The 17,028-nt window shown below is 44.1% G+C and overlaps 1 protein-coding gene across 16 annotated transcripts in view; it reads left to right on the forward strand.

Moving 5' to 3' along the window:
- Positions 1–316: 316 nt before the first annotated feature.
- NCAM1 (neural cell adhesion molecule 1) overlaps positions 317–17,028 on the forward strand; it is a 366,923-nt gene continuing 350,211 nt past the window's right edge. For all 16 annotated transcript variants that reach the window (XM_055548057.1, XM_055548058.1, XM_055548061.1 and 13 more), the window contains exon 1: positions 317–584. In XM_055548057.1, coding sequence (XP_055404032.1) covers positions 533–584 — 52 coding nt within the window. In that variant the 5' untranslated portion in view covers positions 317–532. The remainder of the gene's footprint in view (positions 585–17,028) is intronic.

Raw genomic sequence — 17,028 nt, forward strand, 5'->3', positions numbered from 1 at the left:
CCAAGCTTCCTGATGAAGGAAGGCTGGACGGCATTAAGGACCGCGGAGGCTTGGGAGAATTGTGAAAAGAAGAAATCCCAGCTCTGCCTGGAAGACTGCGTGTGAAAGAGCCCGACTCCTCCGGCGGCTCCAGGCCACGTTTTGCAGGCGGCCGCATCTGCCTCCCCTGTCTCTCTTACCTCCTTGATGTGAGGCACTATTTGTGGCCGGCGTGGTGGAAGGACACAGTGAGGTTCTCACCCCCGCCCCCCGCCCCCAGCTCCCATCCCCAGTTCCATCAAAGCGAACCCGGGCCAGCGCAAGGATCTCCGAGTTGCGAGTGTGCTGAGGCTGGGACTGTCACTCATTCTCCGATCAGCGCGTGAACGCATCTCGGCAGCGGCTGGCAGGAAACAATTCTGCAAAAATAATCGTACTCAGCCTGGCAATTGTCTGCCCCTAGGTCTGTTGCTCTGCCGCTGTCCACACTCGCTGCAAGGGGGGGCAGAGAATTTACCGCGGCAAGAACATCCCTCCCGGCCAGCAGATTACAATGCTGCAAACTAAGAATCTCATCTGGACTTTGTTTTTCCTGGGAACTGCAGGTACATTTTCAAAATTATTATTCTCAATTTGATATGCTTATTGCCCTCTGCCCCCTCCTCGTCCCCCGAGGAACGCTGTTATTTGGGGGTGGTTTTACGTGGAATGCTAAGGGTGTTCATTTTCCTGGAGCTGAGGAAGGAGCGCGTCGTCCTTGCAGCCTAGCCGAACCCCGCGCCCTCCCGGGCTGCCTGGACCGGGACAGCCTCCCCGCGCAGCGAGCGCCGGGCGCCCCTCCAGCGCGCCCGCCCTTCCCACTTTGTGTGCCCGCGGCGCTGGGAGCCGAACCGTCCGCTCCCGGGGACGCTGCGGTCGCGCCGGCGATGGGCAGCGCTCCATCCCCGAAAGCGGGCGGCGGATGCCGTAGCTCGGTGGTGCAGCCACACAGGCTCGGCTTCCTTGGGGAAGGGGTTTTCAGCCCCTGCCCCACGAAGAGTGAACAATAAGGCCGGGGCAGCCGCCCGCGATCGTTATTTCCCCGGGTCTAATAAAGTGGGACTCGCCGCCTTTGCGCCTACCCCCTTCCCTCCCCGCCCCGGAGAAATAACGGTTTGCAAAAATGGGGCGAAATGGGCAGAATCTCAGGGCTGTGTGGCCGTTGTTGCACCTCCCTGTCGATATGACGTTAGTTTTTCATTTGCCAAATTGCTGGTTAGTTGCAAAGCCTGCTCTCGGCCCAGAGCAAGGAGGGATGGGAGGGTCGAGCGCTGCGTTTTGACAGGAGGAAGTGCGGAGGGGCGGAGGGCGAGGAGGGCGTGATCGGGGCTGCCTGGTGTGTGTGTGCGCGCGTGTGTGCGCGCGTGTGCCTTCACACGCACCGCGAGCCCCGTGTTGCACGGTGCGAGAGAAGAATGGCAGGTAGCCTCTCGAAACACCTCGCCTCAGTCTCCTTTCTTTGGGCGAGGTTCCCGATCCTGGCAAAGTGCGAACAATAGGGAGCTGGGAGGAAGACAGTAGTGATGCTCCCGCGGGTGGAGGGGGCCGCGCCGCCGCCCAAAACACCTTGGCGGCCGGGAGGGAGGTGGTTTTTTGGTTTTTTTCCCCATTTGGGGTATTTCCATCCTAGCCTCCCTGGAAGATTCTTCTGTGCGTGCCCACCCTCCCCTCCAGCTGCTCACTCCACCCCACCCCGCCTCACTCCACCCTGCCTCACTCCACCCCACCCCACCCCACCCCAGGATTTGCGTTTTGGAGCTGACGGACGGGAATAAAGGAGACGGGGCTGCAGAGTGCTGGGTGGGGTGGGCGGACATTCTAGGCTGGGGGGTGGGGGGGCGTGTGCTGGGAGAAGCGCCCGAGGAGAGCCGGGCGGAGGGGTCTGTGTGTTGCGACCGCCGCTGCCAGGCGCCGCTGGAGCGGCCCTAAACTGCCCGGCCCGAGTGCGGGAGAGCGGGGAGCACCCAACGCGCCCCCTCCCCGGGTGGCACGAGACCCGCGCGCGGCCGCCGCCTCCAGCCAACTCGGGTCTCTTCTCCAGCGACCAATCAGAGAGAGGCTGGCTGGGCGGGAAGCTGCGAGAGGCTTTTTATTTCGGCGCGGGTGGCGGCCCGGGGCTGCCAGCACGGTCTCCCGGTGCGCCAGCCTAACGGTCTCGCTCACCCCCCAAGCCCAGGCCGGGAGGAACCCCGCCCTGCGGCCGGCCCCCTGCCCGGCCCGCAGTTTCCGAGGAGATAACATGGAGTCGAGGTGGTCACAGGAAGGTCTCCCGGGCCGACCCGCCCGTGCTCGCCCACTCGCGCCTCCTGCACGCCGGCTTGGACCATCCCTCCCGCCCCTTTGGCACACACACGCGCACACACACACGGGCTCGCGCGCGCACGCCGAGCCGTCTGGGCCGGAGCGTGTGGCCCAGGAGGGCGCAGAGGCTGGGCGCACCGACGCGCGTGCGCTGACCGGCGCGCCTCGGGCCGGGGGCGACGCCGGGGGCGGGGCTTTGGCCGGCGGGGGCGAGCCTCCCGACCGGGGGCCAACCCCGGCTGACCCCTGGTTCAGTGCCCACTGCCCGCTGGCCAGGGGCGCCCTGTCAGGTCTTCTCACGTCGTGTCGGTAGGTCTCCGGCGCGCGATTGATTTCCCTGCACCGCACGAGTGTGTTTGTGTGATTCTGGGGCCTTCTGTGCCCTAGGTGGGGGCATGACCGTACAGACCTGATCTTTGAGGGGCTCTGGGGGATCGCTCAGCTGTCCTTTCCAACCCCGTGATGGGTGTAGCTCTTGGTGTCGGGATTCCCTAGGGAGTTATAGCAGGTACACGCCCAGGGAATCCCAGATTGGCTGTTCTTGGCTGCCAAGGTATGGGTGGCTTTCTGACCACTGTTTGGAATGAAAGCATCCTCTTTCGGGGGCCCTAGTAACGTGAGGATGGGGAGAAGGCAGAACGAACGAGAAACACATACAAGGTTGCTTAACAAAAGAAAGAAGTTGAGCCGTTTTCCAAAGAGAAATAATTTTCCATTAAAGTATTGTTTTCACCATTAAAAAACACAATGTAGAGTTCAAGTCAGAGGGTCAGGACAGAAACAGAAATAACAGAGCAGTCTTGCTGTCTCTCCCTCTTTCTCTCTCTCCCACCCACATACACATACACACACGTTTTACTGTTGTTGTTTTGCCTCCAATATTCTAGCATCTCCAGGGACAATGGTAGTTAAGTCACTGCACGACTGGGAACACATGAATATGTAAATGTAAGGTGTGTTCATCTTAATATACCAAAGGAATCGTGTCTGCTGCCCCTCTGTCATTTTGGTGCCTTCTGCTCCTTAGTAATAAAGTGAAAGGTTGTGGAATTACAAATTTGAGCTTATCATGATGCCGTTTTAGATGTTTTGTGGAAAAATAGCTTGAATGATCTGGAATGGTTGTTAAGTCATATTTATTTGATAATTTTTGCAATTCTCTGCCAACTTGGAGGAGTCAGGGAGTGATCAGCACTGGTTTTCTAATAAGTTGCACCAGATTAAGAACAAAGAGCACCTTTGCTACCCAAAAGCTAGCTTGCATGTATATATATAGTACATATTGATATCATTCTGTAAATGAATTAAGATATGTTTCAGCAGAATTTGCTGTCAATACAGTTACGGTGAGCTAAAATTTTTTTTGATCGGTTTTCATTTTAAGATCAGTAATGTATGTTTCTGAACAAAGTTTAATGGAATGTAATAAAGCTGTGCTGCGCTTAATCTCTCAGCTGTGTCAGACTCTTTGCGACCCGAAGGACTGTAGCTTGCCAGGCTCCTCTGTCCATGGCATTTCGAAAGCCCACTGGAGTGAGCTGCCATTTCCTTCTCCAGGGAATCTTCCTGACCCACGAATTGAACCCTCATCTCTTGCCCTGGCAGGCAGATTCTTCACTCCTGAGCCACCAGGGAATCTCATAGTCTAACACTTACTGTTTTTTAGAGTCAGTTTTTCAAGAAGCTTCCCCTGTCTTCCCCTGACAGATTAAACTTGATGACTTCTTCCCAGATACCTTTACCAAGAATCTTTTTTTTTTTTGAAAATAATGTTAAAATAGCAGAAAATAGCAGGACACATGCTTGTTCCATAAGGTGGTTCATCGAAGTCTCTATGCTAATTGATTAAGCTATGGGTGTGTTGATTTAAATGGTGGTTGTTTCTTGAGTTTGATAGTTCAAGAATTAAAGTAGTAATTGCAAAAAAATTCATGGTGTGGATGTGCTATTTTCAAGGACTGTAGGTGCTTAGTCAAAGCAGCAATAAGAGAGGAAAAAACCCCCAATTTTGAGAATTTTGCATAGCACTTTTCTTTAGAATACATTTATCATTAATTAGCTTCCTCAGATAGGTAATATGTTATTTAATGTAAGTGATCTATATCTGTATTTTTTTTTCTGTCATAGGGAACATCCTAATTGCCTTTCAAAATAAATAGCACCATTTTGTCATTCAAATACTAATCTTTTGACATGACAGATGTTTTTGTTTGCTGCAGAACCTAGTTTTGTAAATTACAGACAGTATCTTGTAAACTTCACACTGCTTGAAATAGGAACTTCAGAATTTCTGATCCAAGCAGTGAGTCTTTTAAGGTGACAAAGCCTCTATTTAATATTAGTTTGATAAATTCCCCACGTTTACGTCTTCACAGTTAAAGGATGGGGGCTGCTTCCCAGACTGAAAGGGACTTCAGTGTTGATGGTACACGTCCAGAGATATTTTACAGACAGTCCTTCCTGTCTTGGTGAAAAATAAGTGATTGACTACCTGTTGCTAATGAACGGTTTGAACTTTCCCTGCTGATCTTGGTTCTGCGGTGCTGGAAAGCAGAACCAGTCAGCAGGGAGAGGAGACAAGAGATTGGCACCTGCCCTCGTCAGTCTTCTGGGAACAGTCACTCTGGCAGGAGACAAAGGCATTTTTAAAAGGCTCTCCTGTGCTACTTAAGTATTGAGGTTTTCAGCACACACATGTCTTATGCTGCCGATATAAATATTTTAATGTAAATTCCATAATTGATAATTCTTCAGTTTAGGTATTATTAATCCTTCGATTCACCTAACACTATATAGGCTGAGAAACTTCTGGAATGTTAAAAGAAGGGGCAGGAAATTATACATAGCACTTTTTTCCAACCTTAAAAATGAATTACAAATTAAACCACATTGAAAACTTGACTCTACAGGCCATATAATGATAACGGCTGTTTGAGGTTTGAATCAAGAAGGCAAGGTTAAGATTCCTTTAGTTAAAAAGGAAGAAACAATACGATTCAGAGAAGGATTTTATACATCTCTTAAAATACTCAATGAGGCTTTGAGCAGTATTGTCAGAGTCGGCCTCTTAGGAAGAGTGAATACCCAAGGACCTCTCCGAGTCTTGATGAATAGGTCTCTATGAGATCCAGAGTTTCTCATATGAGAAAACCGTGTCGTGAACCTACCATCAGCGATACAGGCAAATGTCCTTAACCACTGTAGAGTGGTACCACGCAGAAGGCCATCTGAAGGTCAGAGGCATGTCAACTCTAGCCCTTTTTGTTACTGCATCTTAGTGCCACACTGAAAACCATTTGCTGATGTACAGGGATGTAAATTATTTGGCGTTGCCAGTGGTGCCATTCTGCCCTTTTATTTCACCGTGTTGAAACGCCGTCTCTTGGCTGAAGATCCTCATTAGGAGCACTGCCTTTTGATGTTGGTGTGGGTGCCAATGGCGGCCTTTCAGGCACGTTCAATACACCACACTTGATGTGCTGTTAGGCCGGGTCTACACGCAGCCACTGAGTTCCCTGTTTTCAGTTAGGTAGCCACGCTTTTTCCTTCCTGCAGAATTAATTTGACTTCCAAGCAATCACTCAAAGAGGACTGTGCTAGAAGAACAAAACATTTGGTCTGTCTTGTGTATTTGTGCGTGTGTGTGTTTTAAAGGTTTTAATAAACCTGTTAGGCATTCTTTTTCTCCAGATATATGTAGATATGATTGTAGATGTGACTTCAGTTCAAAGATTGCCTCACTGGTGGGACTTGACAGGCTTTTGTCTAACCTGTGTTCCACTGGATATGCTCACTGAGTACATTTTGATTTGTAGCTGCAAACCCTGGCAACATCTGGCCGTGTTTTCCATTCTGTACCATTCCTGAGAGATCAGATTACCTCACCATTTAGGAATATTCATAGTGGTGTCATGCCAGTAGGGATTGGGTTACAATAGGTATTCTCTTAAATAGTTCATCAAATATGTTTATTGAGTGTCAGGTTTTTATCATCAGCTCTGTGGCGAATTACAAAGCACTGTGATGACCTAATTTCTGCTGTCAAGGAACCCTGCGAGTAGGAGAGCCTAGAGATTAAGAGTGGCCTGTGGCCCTCGGGTGACACCCCAGGCACGTAGATCCTTTATTAGTTGTCTGATCCCCGGTGAGTCAATTCAGTTCTCTAAGTTCGTTTCCTCTTCTGTGAGGTGGGAAAATTAGCAATACCTCCTTGTTAGAGACCTTGTGAATATTTTAGAATGCACATGAGCTGTGCTTATTAAAGAGAAAGAGGGGTGTATATGGATCTAGAAAAAAAATTATTCAGACATCCTGCTCTCTTTTTAGATAGACTTTTAAAAAGGATGTCAAAATACTGTATTTCAATGATTAGAACTAGATTTTTAAAAATCTTGTTTTAAATATGCCTGCCATGTTGTTGGTTATGAATACTTCAGAGAGAAAGGGGTCTTAGGAGGTTGAAAGTTGTTAGCAAAAGGATTCTGGGTTTCATGGGGCCGAAAGGTCTGTGATTTTGAAGGCAATTCAGAACTCTCTTGCTTTTGACCGTGAGCACAGGTCACCAGATCCGCATTGCCCCCCGAGCCTTGGAAGGAACCCATGCAGCTAAGGAGTCCATGCAAACACCTGACTTGCCATGGCAACTGTGTTGGCCTGCCTGGGCCCACTCGCCTGAGAATACAAACTAATTGTTCCAGTGTGTACCTGTACCTCGTAAAGGTTGTTTGTGTAGTGCTTTGAAGATGAGAGCCATGTATCAAAATCAAAGTTATTTTTGAAAAGAAAAAGCTATTTGACCTATATTTTATAGACTGTCTTTAGTGAGAACTGAGGTGATTAAATATGTCTCACTGCAGATATTTTTATAAATTACAAACTGGAATAAAAATAAGGTAATTGCTCTTATTACTGAGATGAGTCAAACGTAAGTGCCCTATTGGTGAGGCTGGAAGAGGTTTGCCAACTAAAGGCATAAGATACTGGAAAAGAGACTGATGGTTTTGTTGTAGCCATCAAAGGGGATAAACTGGATATGTAATCCTAATTAGTGTATCTGGTTTATCATCTGTATACAATTCACAGAGGTTTTGATCATTGTGTCTTTTAATCTTCATATCTTTTATTTGGTAAATATTAATCAAGTAGGTGCTGGGTGCTAGGAATGCAGTGGTAAACTTAACATACATCATCCCTATATAGAGGTTCCAGTCTAAGAGTGTGGAGGAATATAGACGTTAACAAAGTAATTCACGCACATCTTTATAGTTACATATTCTGATTAAAAACTAAGAAAAGGAGCAGGGTGCTATGAGATATTATCAGGGGGACATCCATCTTTGGATAGTTGGGGAGGTAAACAGGTAACGTTTAAAAACCTCTCTGTGAAGTAGGAAGGACAGCTGCTCCTCTTAGTTGAAGGCATGGTTGATTGCTTAACAAATCTTGGTTGAATCACAACAGACATTCCTGACTTTCTCAATTCAGCGAACTTTCCTGAAACCTTGTGATGGTCAGTTTCAGGAATTGTGCTGGGTTTCAGTTATGAGTCGAGTAAGGTATGTCTCTGCTTCTGGAGCTTACCATCCAGTGTGGGAGAGACATCCTGTACTTATAAATACAGACATGAATTAAATACCATTGGGGCACAAGGAAGGAAACAATTAATTTGGCCTGGGGTTCCCTTGAGGTGGGTAAGGGGCGTCAGTTTGCCTTCAATGGATGGAGAAGGAAGAAGAAGTGATTCAGCAGAACCAACGGATAGAGACGTGGATATATACAGTCGTATCTAGGGAACAGTGTAGGGTGCTTGGGGAGAAATGGCTAGAGATGAGGAGAAAAAACAATTCTCAGGGCCAGATTGTGTTAGGTCTTGAAACAGAAACTGAGGCTAGGAGAGTAAGTAAGTGATTTACTCAGGTGAAGCTCGGACTGTAACTTACTTTCTCTGACTGCTTTCATCCTTTTCTAAGGTTAGGATAATTTGAATACATATAGGATCAGCCAGGCCTCCCTGGTGGCTCAGTGGTAACGAATGTGCCTGTAGGGCAGGAGATACTGAAGACGAGGGTTCGATCCCTGGGTTGGGAAGAACCCCTGGAGTAGGAAATAACAACCCACTCTAGTATTCTTGCCTGGAGAATCCAGTGGACAGAGGAGCCTGGCAGGCTACAGTCCACAGGGTCGAAAGAGTCAAACACGACTGAGGTGACTTAGCACAGCATCAGAGTACATGCCAAGCAAAGGTGAACTTGCTTGGCTTCTGGATCTGATGGAAATAAAGGGGGAGTGGTAGGCAGTATTAAGAGCTTTGGAGTCTGACAGGTCTAGGTCAAAGTCACTGTCACTGACATTCCACAAGTTGCTGCATTTCTGAGCTCGCCCCTCTCTGTAAAAGGGGAAAAGTGGCACCTGCATTGTGGGTTTGGTGAGCTTAAATAATTCACACATGTAAGGTAGATAATATCTTATACTTATGTAAGATAGGTACTGAAAGCTGAGCTCTGAAGAATTGATGCTTGTAAACTGTGGTGTTGGAGAAAACTCATGAGAGTCCCTTGGACTGCAAGGAGATCAAACCAAACCCTAAAGGAAATCAGTCCTGATTATTCATTGGAGGGACTGATGCTGAAGTTGAAGCTCCAATACTTTGGCCACCTGATGCAAAGAACTGACTCATTGGAAAAGACCCTGATGCTGGGAAAGATTGAAGCCAGAAGGAGAAGGGGACAACAGAAAATGAGATGGTTGGATGGCATCACCGACTTGATGGACGTGAATTTGAGCAAGCTGTGGGAGTTGGTGATGGGCAGGGAAGCCTGGCGTGCTGCAGTCCATGGGGTTGCAAAGAGTTGGACATAACTGAGCGACTGAACTGAATGGAACTCAGTATTTATTTTTAAAGTTCATCCTCCATGGAGGTTTTGTTTGAAATGGTTATTAAACAGGTGTGAATGGGATGTGCAGTGTTTGTGCTGGAAGCCGAGGGGAAAAACAAAACACATTTAAGTGTATTATACTGGTCCTGCAGAGGCTTTCAGATGGCTGGGGTGAAGACACTTAGTTCAGATGGTAGGAAATCCTGAAAGATACTGTGTGAGTAAGTGCCTAGAGAGAAGGAGGCAGGCAGTAATTGTGAGAATTACTCAGAAAGCCAAAAATCATCTTAGTTGGTTTTCGTGTCTGGAAAAAGGTGTGGCAGAGCTGCTGATCTCAAGCTCCGGGACACAGGATAAATAAGAGGAAGGGCCAGTTCTCTGTAGGAGGAGATGTGTCTAGCTGGAGGATCCTTAGTATTGAGGAGCAATGAAAGCAGACTGGATGTTGGCACAGGTCTTATTAAAACCTTAAATGGTAAACAAAGGAGGGGGTGCTACTGGGGATGTAATAAAAATCATTTTTTAAAATATTTAAGGGTATAGTCAGCTACAGCAATGGAATATCTGCTGTGTTAGGCTCTGCGTTTGATGCCAGCTGTGAACTAGCGGAGAAGTAAGTAGGGCCCAATCGGTCAAGATTGTTGCAGACCTTAAAGGAAGTTTTAGTTTTATGTGGCAAGCACTATAGGGGCTGGACAAAATTGTGAGTTGGTGAAAGGATTTTTTGCTGCATTATAAAAAGTCAGCTAGATGATGGAGAACTTAGAGGCTGGGAGGTAGGAGATCCAGTTAAAGTTGCTCTGAAGGCCTGTGAAGTGCAATGAAAGTCTTTTATTTTAAGAGTAGGAAGATGTGTATGTGAAGAAAGGGAACTATTGGGCTTAGATTTAAAAGATTTTGGTTCAGCATTTGGCTCTGTTACCAACTAGTCTAGTTAATCTGTGAAAGTTGCTTAATATCTTCGAACTGTAATTTCCTCATTTGAATAGGAAAATCAAATCAAATAATATATGTGAAATTCACCACAAACCAAATTACTTAACTATACCTTTTATTAATACACACACAGCTGAAAAGTCTTACAAAAATCAAATTTTGTGTATCAGAGCTGCTTGTTAAAGAAATACAACTGTGATATATCAATATTTTATAAAGCAGATAATCTTGGAAAGATACACTTGTGGTAACTTTGGGTTACACCCTGGAGATCACAAATCAGCCAGAAAGGGAAATGATAGGTCCAAAATGGTAGCAGACTGAGAGAGAAAAACATTGATGCTGTAAACCCAAAGTAATGCAATAATCATGGTACTGTCAGCCTGATAGGGAATTGGGAAGAAGGGCTTACCTTGGATGAAGAATGGATACCCTCAGTTTTATGCACATTACTTCTACTACTACTAAGTCGCTTCAGTCATGTCCGACTCTGTGCGACCCCGTAGATGGCAGCCCACCAGGCTCCTCTGTCCCTGGGATTCCCCAGGCAAGAACACTGGAGTGGGTTGCCATTTCCTTCTCCAATGCATGAAAATGAAAAGTGAAAGTGAAGTCGCTCAGTCGTTTCCGACTCTTCGTGACCCCATGGACTGCAGCCTACCAGGCTCCTCCGTCCATGGGATTTTCTAGGCAAGAGTACTGGAGTGAGGTGCCATTGCCTTTTCCGTTTATGTGCATTAGGTTTTAGGAAAAAATTGGGCATCTGTGTGTCTTAACTTATAGGTCAATATTTTTCAACCGTGGGTGGTGGAATCTATTCAGTTGGCTTCTACTAGCATTAAAGAAAGGAAGGAAGGGGGAAAGAGGGAGAAAGAAGAAATGGAATAAAATAGAAAGAGAGTATATCTTATACAGTAAGGGTAGATATTGTTTTGTGAAACTTTTGTTGATCTGGTTGTAATGGAAAACATATATCATGTTATGACTCAGGTCAAAAGAGTTAGAAAGCTAATGTCATAGATGGAAGAATATAGGACTAGAGAGAAGGGAAAACTGCCTGTAGTGCAGAGAAGGGATTGGGAAGAGATTTAATGGGTTTGTGGGGAGAGGGAGAAGCAATATCAGTGAAAATACTTACTGAGCATTGCTACAGTCTGTTAGTTGCAGATGTAGAACAAAACCCCAAAACTCTCAAGTACAATTCCTTGATAGTAAGAGAGCTTACTGTCTAGTAGAGAATGAAAAGACGGCTGGGAATACCAGGTAGCATTTAAAGCCAGTACGTGGCTCAGAGTGTCGAGGCAGGATAAAGATTGCCTGTGCACCAGGGCAGATTGGAAAACTCTTCACAGTGTAAATGAGAGCTGAAAGAGGTTTAAAGGAAGGATTTAGCATGGATGAGGTATGTTAAACTGTTGCATGTTTGGGTGGAAGCTTGGAGGTAACCCAGCTAAGGAGATCAAGAAGACAGAGTCATAGTAGTCTATATTTTTAATCCTTTTTCAGTGGAGGGAAAACACCATGAATTACAACTGGTGCATTGTGGAGTCTTTATCACACCTGGAGTGTTTATGTTGTTGTATTTACGTAGTATCTATAATGGTACTTGTCCATAATTTATGAAGTGATGGTGAACAAATAAAGGGGACCAGAGCCTCGCAAGTATGAATGCCTGGGTTAGAGAAGGATAATAATGTTAAGTAGAAGAGTTGGAAAGCAAATGGAATTTATAAGCATAATCTCAGTTTTGTTTTAAAAATCTTTTTCACTTTTTAAGACTGAAAGAAGATTATTTTTATACAACCTGAGCTTTCTCTAATGAGCTTTATGTTCCAGTTGCAAAACAAATAGTGCCATAAAAAAAGAGGACAGCGGTGCTTGTTGTGGTTAGGAGAATAAGGAGGATGAGACTCAAGGAGAATCTTTGGATTTGGAGGAGAATGGAAATGTTAGAGTAATTTCAGTCGGAGAGTGAAATTCAAGTTCTTAGAGTCAAAGGTGGAGGAAGAGCTGATACCTTAAGACACTTGGCCAAAAAGAAGGGGAGAAGAGGTCATTGGGAAGGCTGCAAGCTCAGGGCCATCTGGCACTACCCGCACACCAAGGGAAAGAGCCAAGAGAGACTGGTAGGAACACTGGTCTCGATTTTGAGAAAAGTAGAAGTTTATAGAATAAATGAGTTCATATAGATTCTTCTTTCTATTTGCATAGAGTTAATATTAAACTTGTCAATGGTGGAGGCTTCAGTTCAGTTCAGTCGCTCGGTTGTGTCCGACTCTTTGCGACCCCATGGGCTGCAGCACGCCAGGCTTCCCTGTCCATCGCTAACTCCTGGAGCTTACTAAAACTCATGTCTATCAGGTTGGTAATGCCATACATACCTTTTTAAAAATTTCTAAACATTTTTATTATTGCCAAAGAAATCCCATACCCATTAGTCATTAGTTTTCATGGAAAATCTTCTAAAATCTGTCCTGCCTGTCACATTTTAGACGCATTGCTTTTATCAGATCAGCAGAGGAGTGGATGGTAATGGTTGAGACTGACCACTTTTCCAGTGTTCTTTTGTTTATATTTCATCTCCCAAGTGTCTGTTCTGTCCACAGTAGATGCCGCCAATCACCAGTGAAGCTGTGGTTGCTATATGATAATTCTATTCAGGACACAAATGGAAACCTTAAAGATCTGCTGTTGTGTGCATGAGAAGATCTAAGTTCAGTGCAGGCACTTTGATTTAAATTGATATTATAAATTACCTTCCTTTCTTAATGTACTGTTTTTGGTGTTCGGTAGGCAGTGCATACTGTAGGGGGCGCCCCATGGATCTTTTATATCAAACTTGATTTTGAAAGGTGGCTTTCCTGCTGTCCATGACCTTGAACCAATAACTGAATCTCTCCAAAAACTCAGTTTATTTATCTGTGAGACAGGAATAATAATACCTACCTAAAAGGGTTATTGTGAAGATAAAATGAGGTAATTCATACAACTGTCTGGTGCATAGTAAACTCAGCCATTTTTTCCCCATTTCCTTTCTTTCTGCTAAAGTTCACAGTGAAGGGGTGCACAATGAGTGTTGGATTTAAGTATTGATTATAATTAGAGTCACATTTTCTTCCATTTATTTTTCATTCTCTGAGAATTCAGAGTTGAACTCACCATTGAGCTGCGACTGAGTTAGAAATGCCATGGCTGATTGCTTAGCTGTTTTATCTTTAGTGAAAGCAACGTGGTCTCGATTTTGAGAAAAGTAGAAGTTTATAGAATAAATGAGTTCATATAGATTCTTCTTTCTATTTGCATAGAGTTAATATTAAACTTGTCAATGGTGGAGGCTTCAGTTCAGTTCAGTCGCTCGGTTGTGTCCGACTCTTTGCGACCCCATGGGCTGCAGCACGCCAGGCTTCCCTGTCCATCGCTAACTCCCGGAGCTTACTAAAACTCATGTCCATGAGGTTGGTAATGCCATCCAACCATCTCATCCTCTGTCGTCCCCTTCTCTTCCTTCCTTCACTCTTTCCCAGCATCAGGGTATATTTAAGTAATGGCTGTGATAAAGACCCTGTTAGTAGCACTTCATTAATAATGGAAGTCATTTGTCTGGCAACCTTTCTTTTTTGGAGCATGAAGAATGAAAAATTAAGGGAAAGAGTGAAGAAGTGAAGGAATGAAGCCTCTGGATAGCCAAAATAGATAGTCCATGCACTGAACTGTATACATTTCATTTGTAGTGTTAATTGCTCAGTCGTGTCCGGCTCTTTACAACCCCGTGGACTGTAGCCTGCCAGGGTCCTCTGTCCATGGGACTTGATTCGTTAGACATTAAATAAAGACATTAGACCTTTATTCAGAAAGAGCTCATATATTCTTAATTAATTTCTACACTCTACCACATTTATAAAGACTCCTATATTCAGATTAACATCAAGGAAACATGACTGCTACGTACAGGTACACTGATGGGAAGAAGATGCAGTAACTTGAATGGATGGGAAAATGATGAGAATCAAACTCAAGAACATAGGAAGCATGTCACTCTTAGCCATTTAGTATTTGGTTAAAAAAAAAAAAAAAAAAAAAAGCCCTATGCATCCCAGATGCTAAGGGAATGTCTCTAAAACAGTGCAGTATAAATAATGCCTATTCATAACTAAACCTCATTTTCAAGCAGCAGGCAACAATTACACCGATTCAGTTATTGAGCATATGTCTTTTGTGTTCAGCTCTGTGCTAGGTGCTAAAGGAGCTATGATTTTTTCCCATATAGTTGAAAAATAAAGCAAACATAAGCATAGGTACCATTATCTATGAAAGAGGTAATGTAATTAGTGTTAGTCATCTGGAAAATTGACTCGAGACATTCTAATCCCCAAGGATTTAGGACAAAGATTTCATATTTCATTCTTATAAAGTGACTTTGTTATACTATATAGCTTCTCAGCTTGGCTTGCAGCCCACAGTTATTTACCATTAAGATAAGGTGGGTCAGCTTGTTTCTCTTTTCTCTGCTAAGTTATACTAAATATATCTTGAGATTAAAGATCCTAACTAGTCAAGCAATTGCAATTACTTGGTTGTCATCCCTCTCTTCTTTCCTGAATTTAATGTTGCTTTTGGAAAATTGAACTGTCCACATTTAAAAAGTTAAATAATTTTATGACTTGAAACAAAAAGCATTCGTCCCCAGTCCCAGCTCTTTCTACTCCATCTTACCCCTCCTTAGCCCTCCAACCTTAGATTTTGACTCCTCTGAAACAACCACTTTCTACTCATTTACCTGTTTCCGCATTTTTATCTCCATATTTATACTTTCTTAATTCCCAGTTTCATTGGAAGTACTGATGCTGAGGCTGAAACTCCAATACTTTGGCCACCTCATACGAAGAGTTGACTCATTGGAAAAGACCCTGATGCTGGGAGGGATTGGGGGCAGGAGGAGAAGGGGATGACAGAGGATGAGATGGCTGGATGGCATCACTGACTCGATGGACGTGAGTCTGAGTGAACGCCGGGAGTTGGTGATGGACAGGGAGGCCTGGCGTGCTGCAATTCATGGGGTCGCAAAGAGTCAGACATGACTGAGCGACTGAACTGAATTTCCAGTTTTAGGTATTATTTATTGACTTTTTCCTATGGGAGTTTACTACTCTTAAACACTTCCCACTCCCTCCTACGTTACCGTGGACTCCCAATATTGCAATTTTTCTATTTTTTGTTAAATCAGTATTTAATGTTTACATTATTATGACCATATAAATATTATTCACAGCTGAGCCTTTATCAATGCTGTGACCTTGTTACCTTTCTTTTATAGTTTTCTGGATTTTTTTGAGTGTATTATGGCTTCCGTTTTTTTAGCTTAGTTTTCTACATACCTATCACTAATTCATGGTTAAGTTCTCAGACTGAAGTATATATCCCCTCTCAATATGTTAAAATATAGTTATTTTGTTTTCTCCCCCGTTTTTCAGTCTGGACTGTAAATTTTCTAAGCTAGTGATAGTTCTTTTATATTTGCCTGGTATATAATTCTCTACATTGGAAATTGTTTTTCCTGAGAATTTTGAAGATGTTGCTCTAGACTTTCTAACTTTCTGTTGCATCTGTGAAATTCAGTACATTTTAATTTCTGATAATTTGCATGAAACTTATTTCTCCTGTAGAAGGCATTAGGATCTTCTCTTTATAGTATTTATTGGGGTAGATTCTTTGTGGGCCTTTTTAGTGTGAAAATTTATGTCCTTCAGTGCTGGGAAATCTTCCTACATCATTTATTTGATATTTTTGTATCTTTTAAATTTGTTTTTCTGGAACTCTTATTTGGAAATTGGATTGATCATCTGACTTTTCTTATCTTCTGTCTCCTATTACTCATTTCTTGGTCTCACCAAGCCTCCATCCTTTGTTTCCTGGGAGGTTTTCTCAGTTTTTTGCCAACATTTCTATTGAATTTTCTGTTTTGCTAACATATATAACATAAAGAACACAAAAAGATATAAACATACAGCATATTAAAAATTTCTAAGAACTCTTTTATGTGGTCTGAATGTCTCTGTGGTAGCACCCTCTTCTTTCTTGATGCAACACATTTTATATCCCTGAGTATTTTAGAATATTTTCCTTGCTTCCTGCATTGTCTTTTTCCTTTGAATTCCTCTTGACTTTGGGTTTAGCATCTCTGCTGTGTTTCATATTGTCTCATTCCATTTCTCAAACTTGAATGGTCCCTGGATGCCTACTGGTAATTAGGAGTGAGACGCTGAAAGACTATGGGGACGCTCCATGTGGGTGGGCTTCACTGCAGGGTAATCGTGCACAGACCTGGTCCCTTGGGTGGGGGACATGCAAACCCGCTCATTAGTACCTGTGTTAAGCTATCAGGTACTAATGATAGTAGTTAGTAGATAGTAGCTTATTCTCTTAAGCTATCAGCTGAAGAGAATCCCACAGTTTGCAAATGACAGGGTATAAGTCTGACTGTTCTTTTTCTGTAAGCTGAGTGGGAGATATGGTTTGGGGATATTTTATTCAGCAGTCAAGATTTCATTTAATTCTCCTATATGCTGTGGGGCACTTCTGCTCTCAAATGCCTGATATCCCCAAGAACAAAGATGCTGTCATTTAACTTCTCCATCAATAAATGTGCAGTAAAGACTGCTGGAGTGAAGAAGAATGCAGGATGGGAGATGAGCTAATACTGTAGGTTACCTGTGTGTGTCTGTGTGTCTGTGTGTGTGGTTGAAGATAGTGGTATGAGAGGACTGTTGGTAAGAGAGAAATTGTTTTAATTTTGGAGCAGACTGTGAGAACCGTCTGATGGTCTGTCTCCTTCAGGGTTCAATTTTGCTATAAGCCAAAGCTTATTTCTGAAATCTTTCATCTCATATGGTTTAGTATG

This window comes from Bubalus kerabau, chromosome 15 (assembly GCF_029407905.1).
Source record: "Bubalus kerabau isolate K-KA32 ecotype Philippines breed swamp buffalo chromosome 15, PCC_UOA_SB_1v2, whole genome shotgun sequence".
NCBI classification, from domain to species: Eukaryota; Metazoa; Chordata; class Mammalia; order Artiodactyla; family Bovidae; genus Bubalus; species Bubalus kerabau.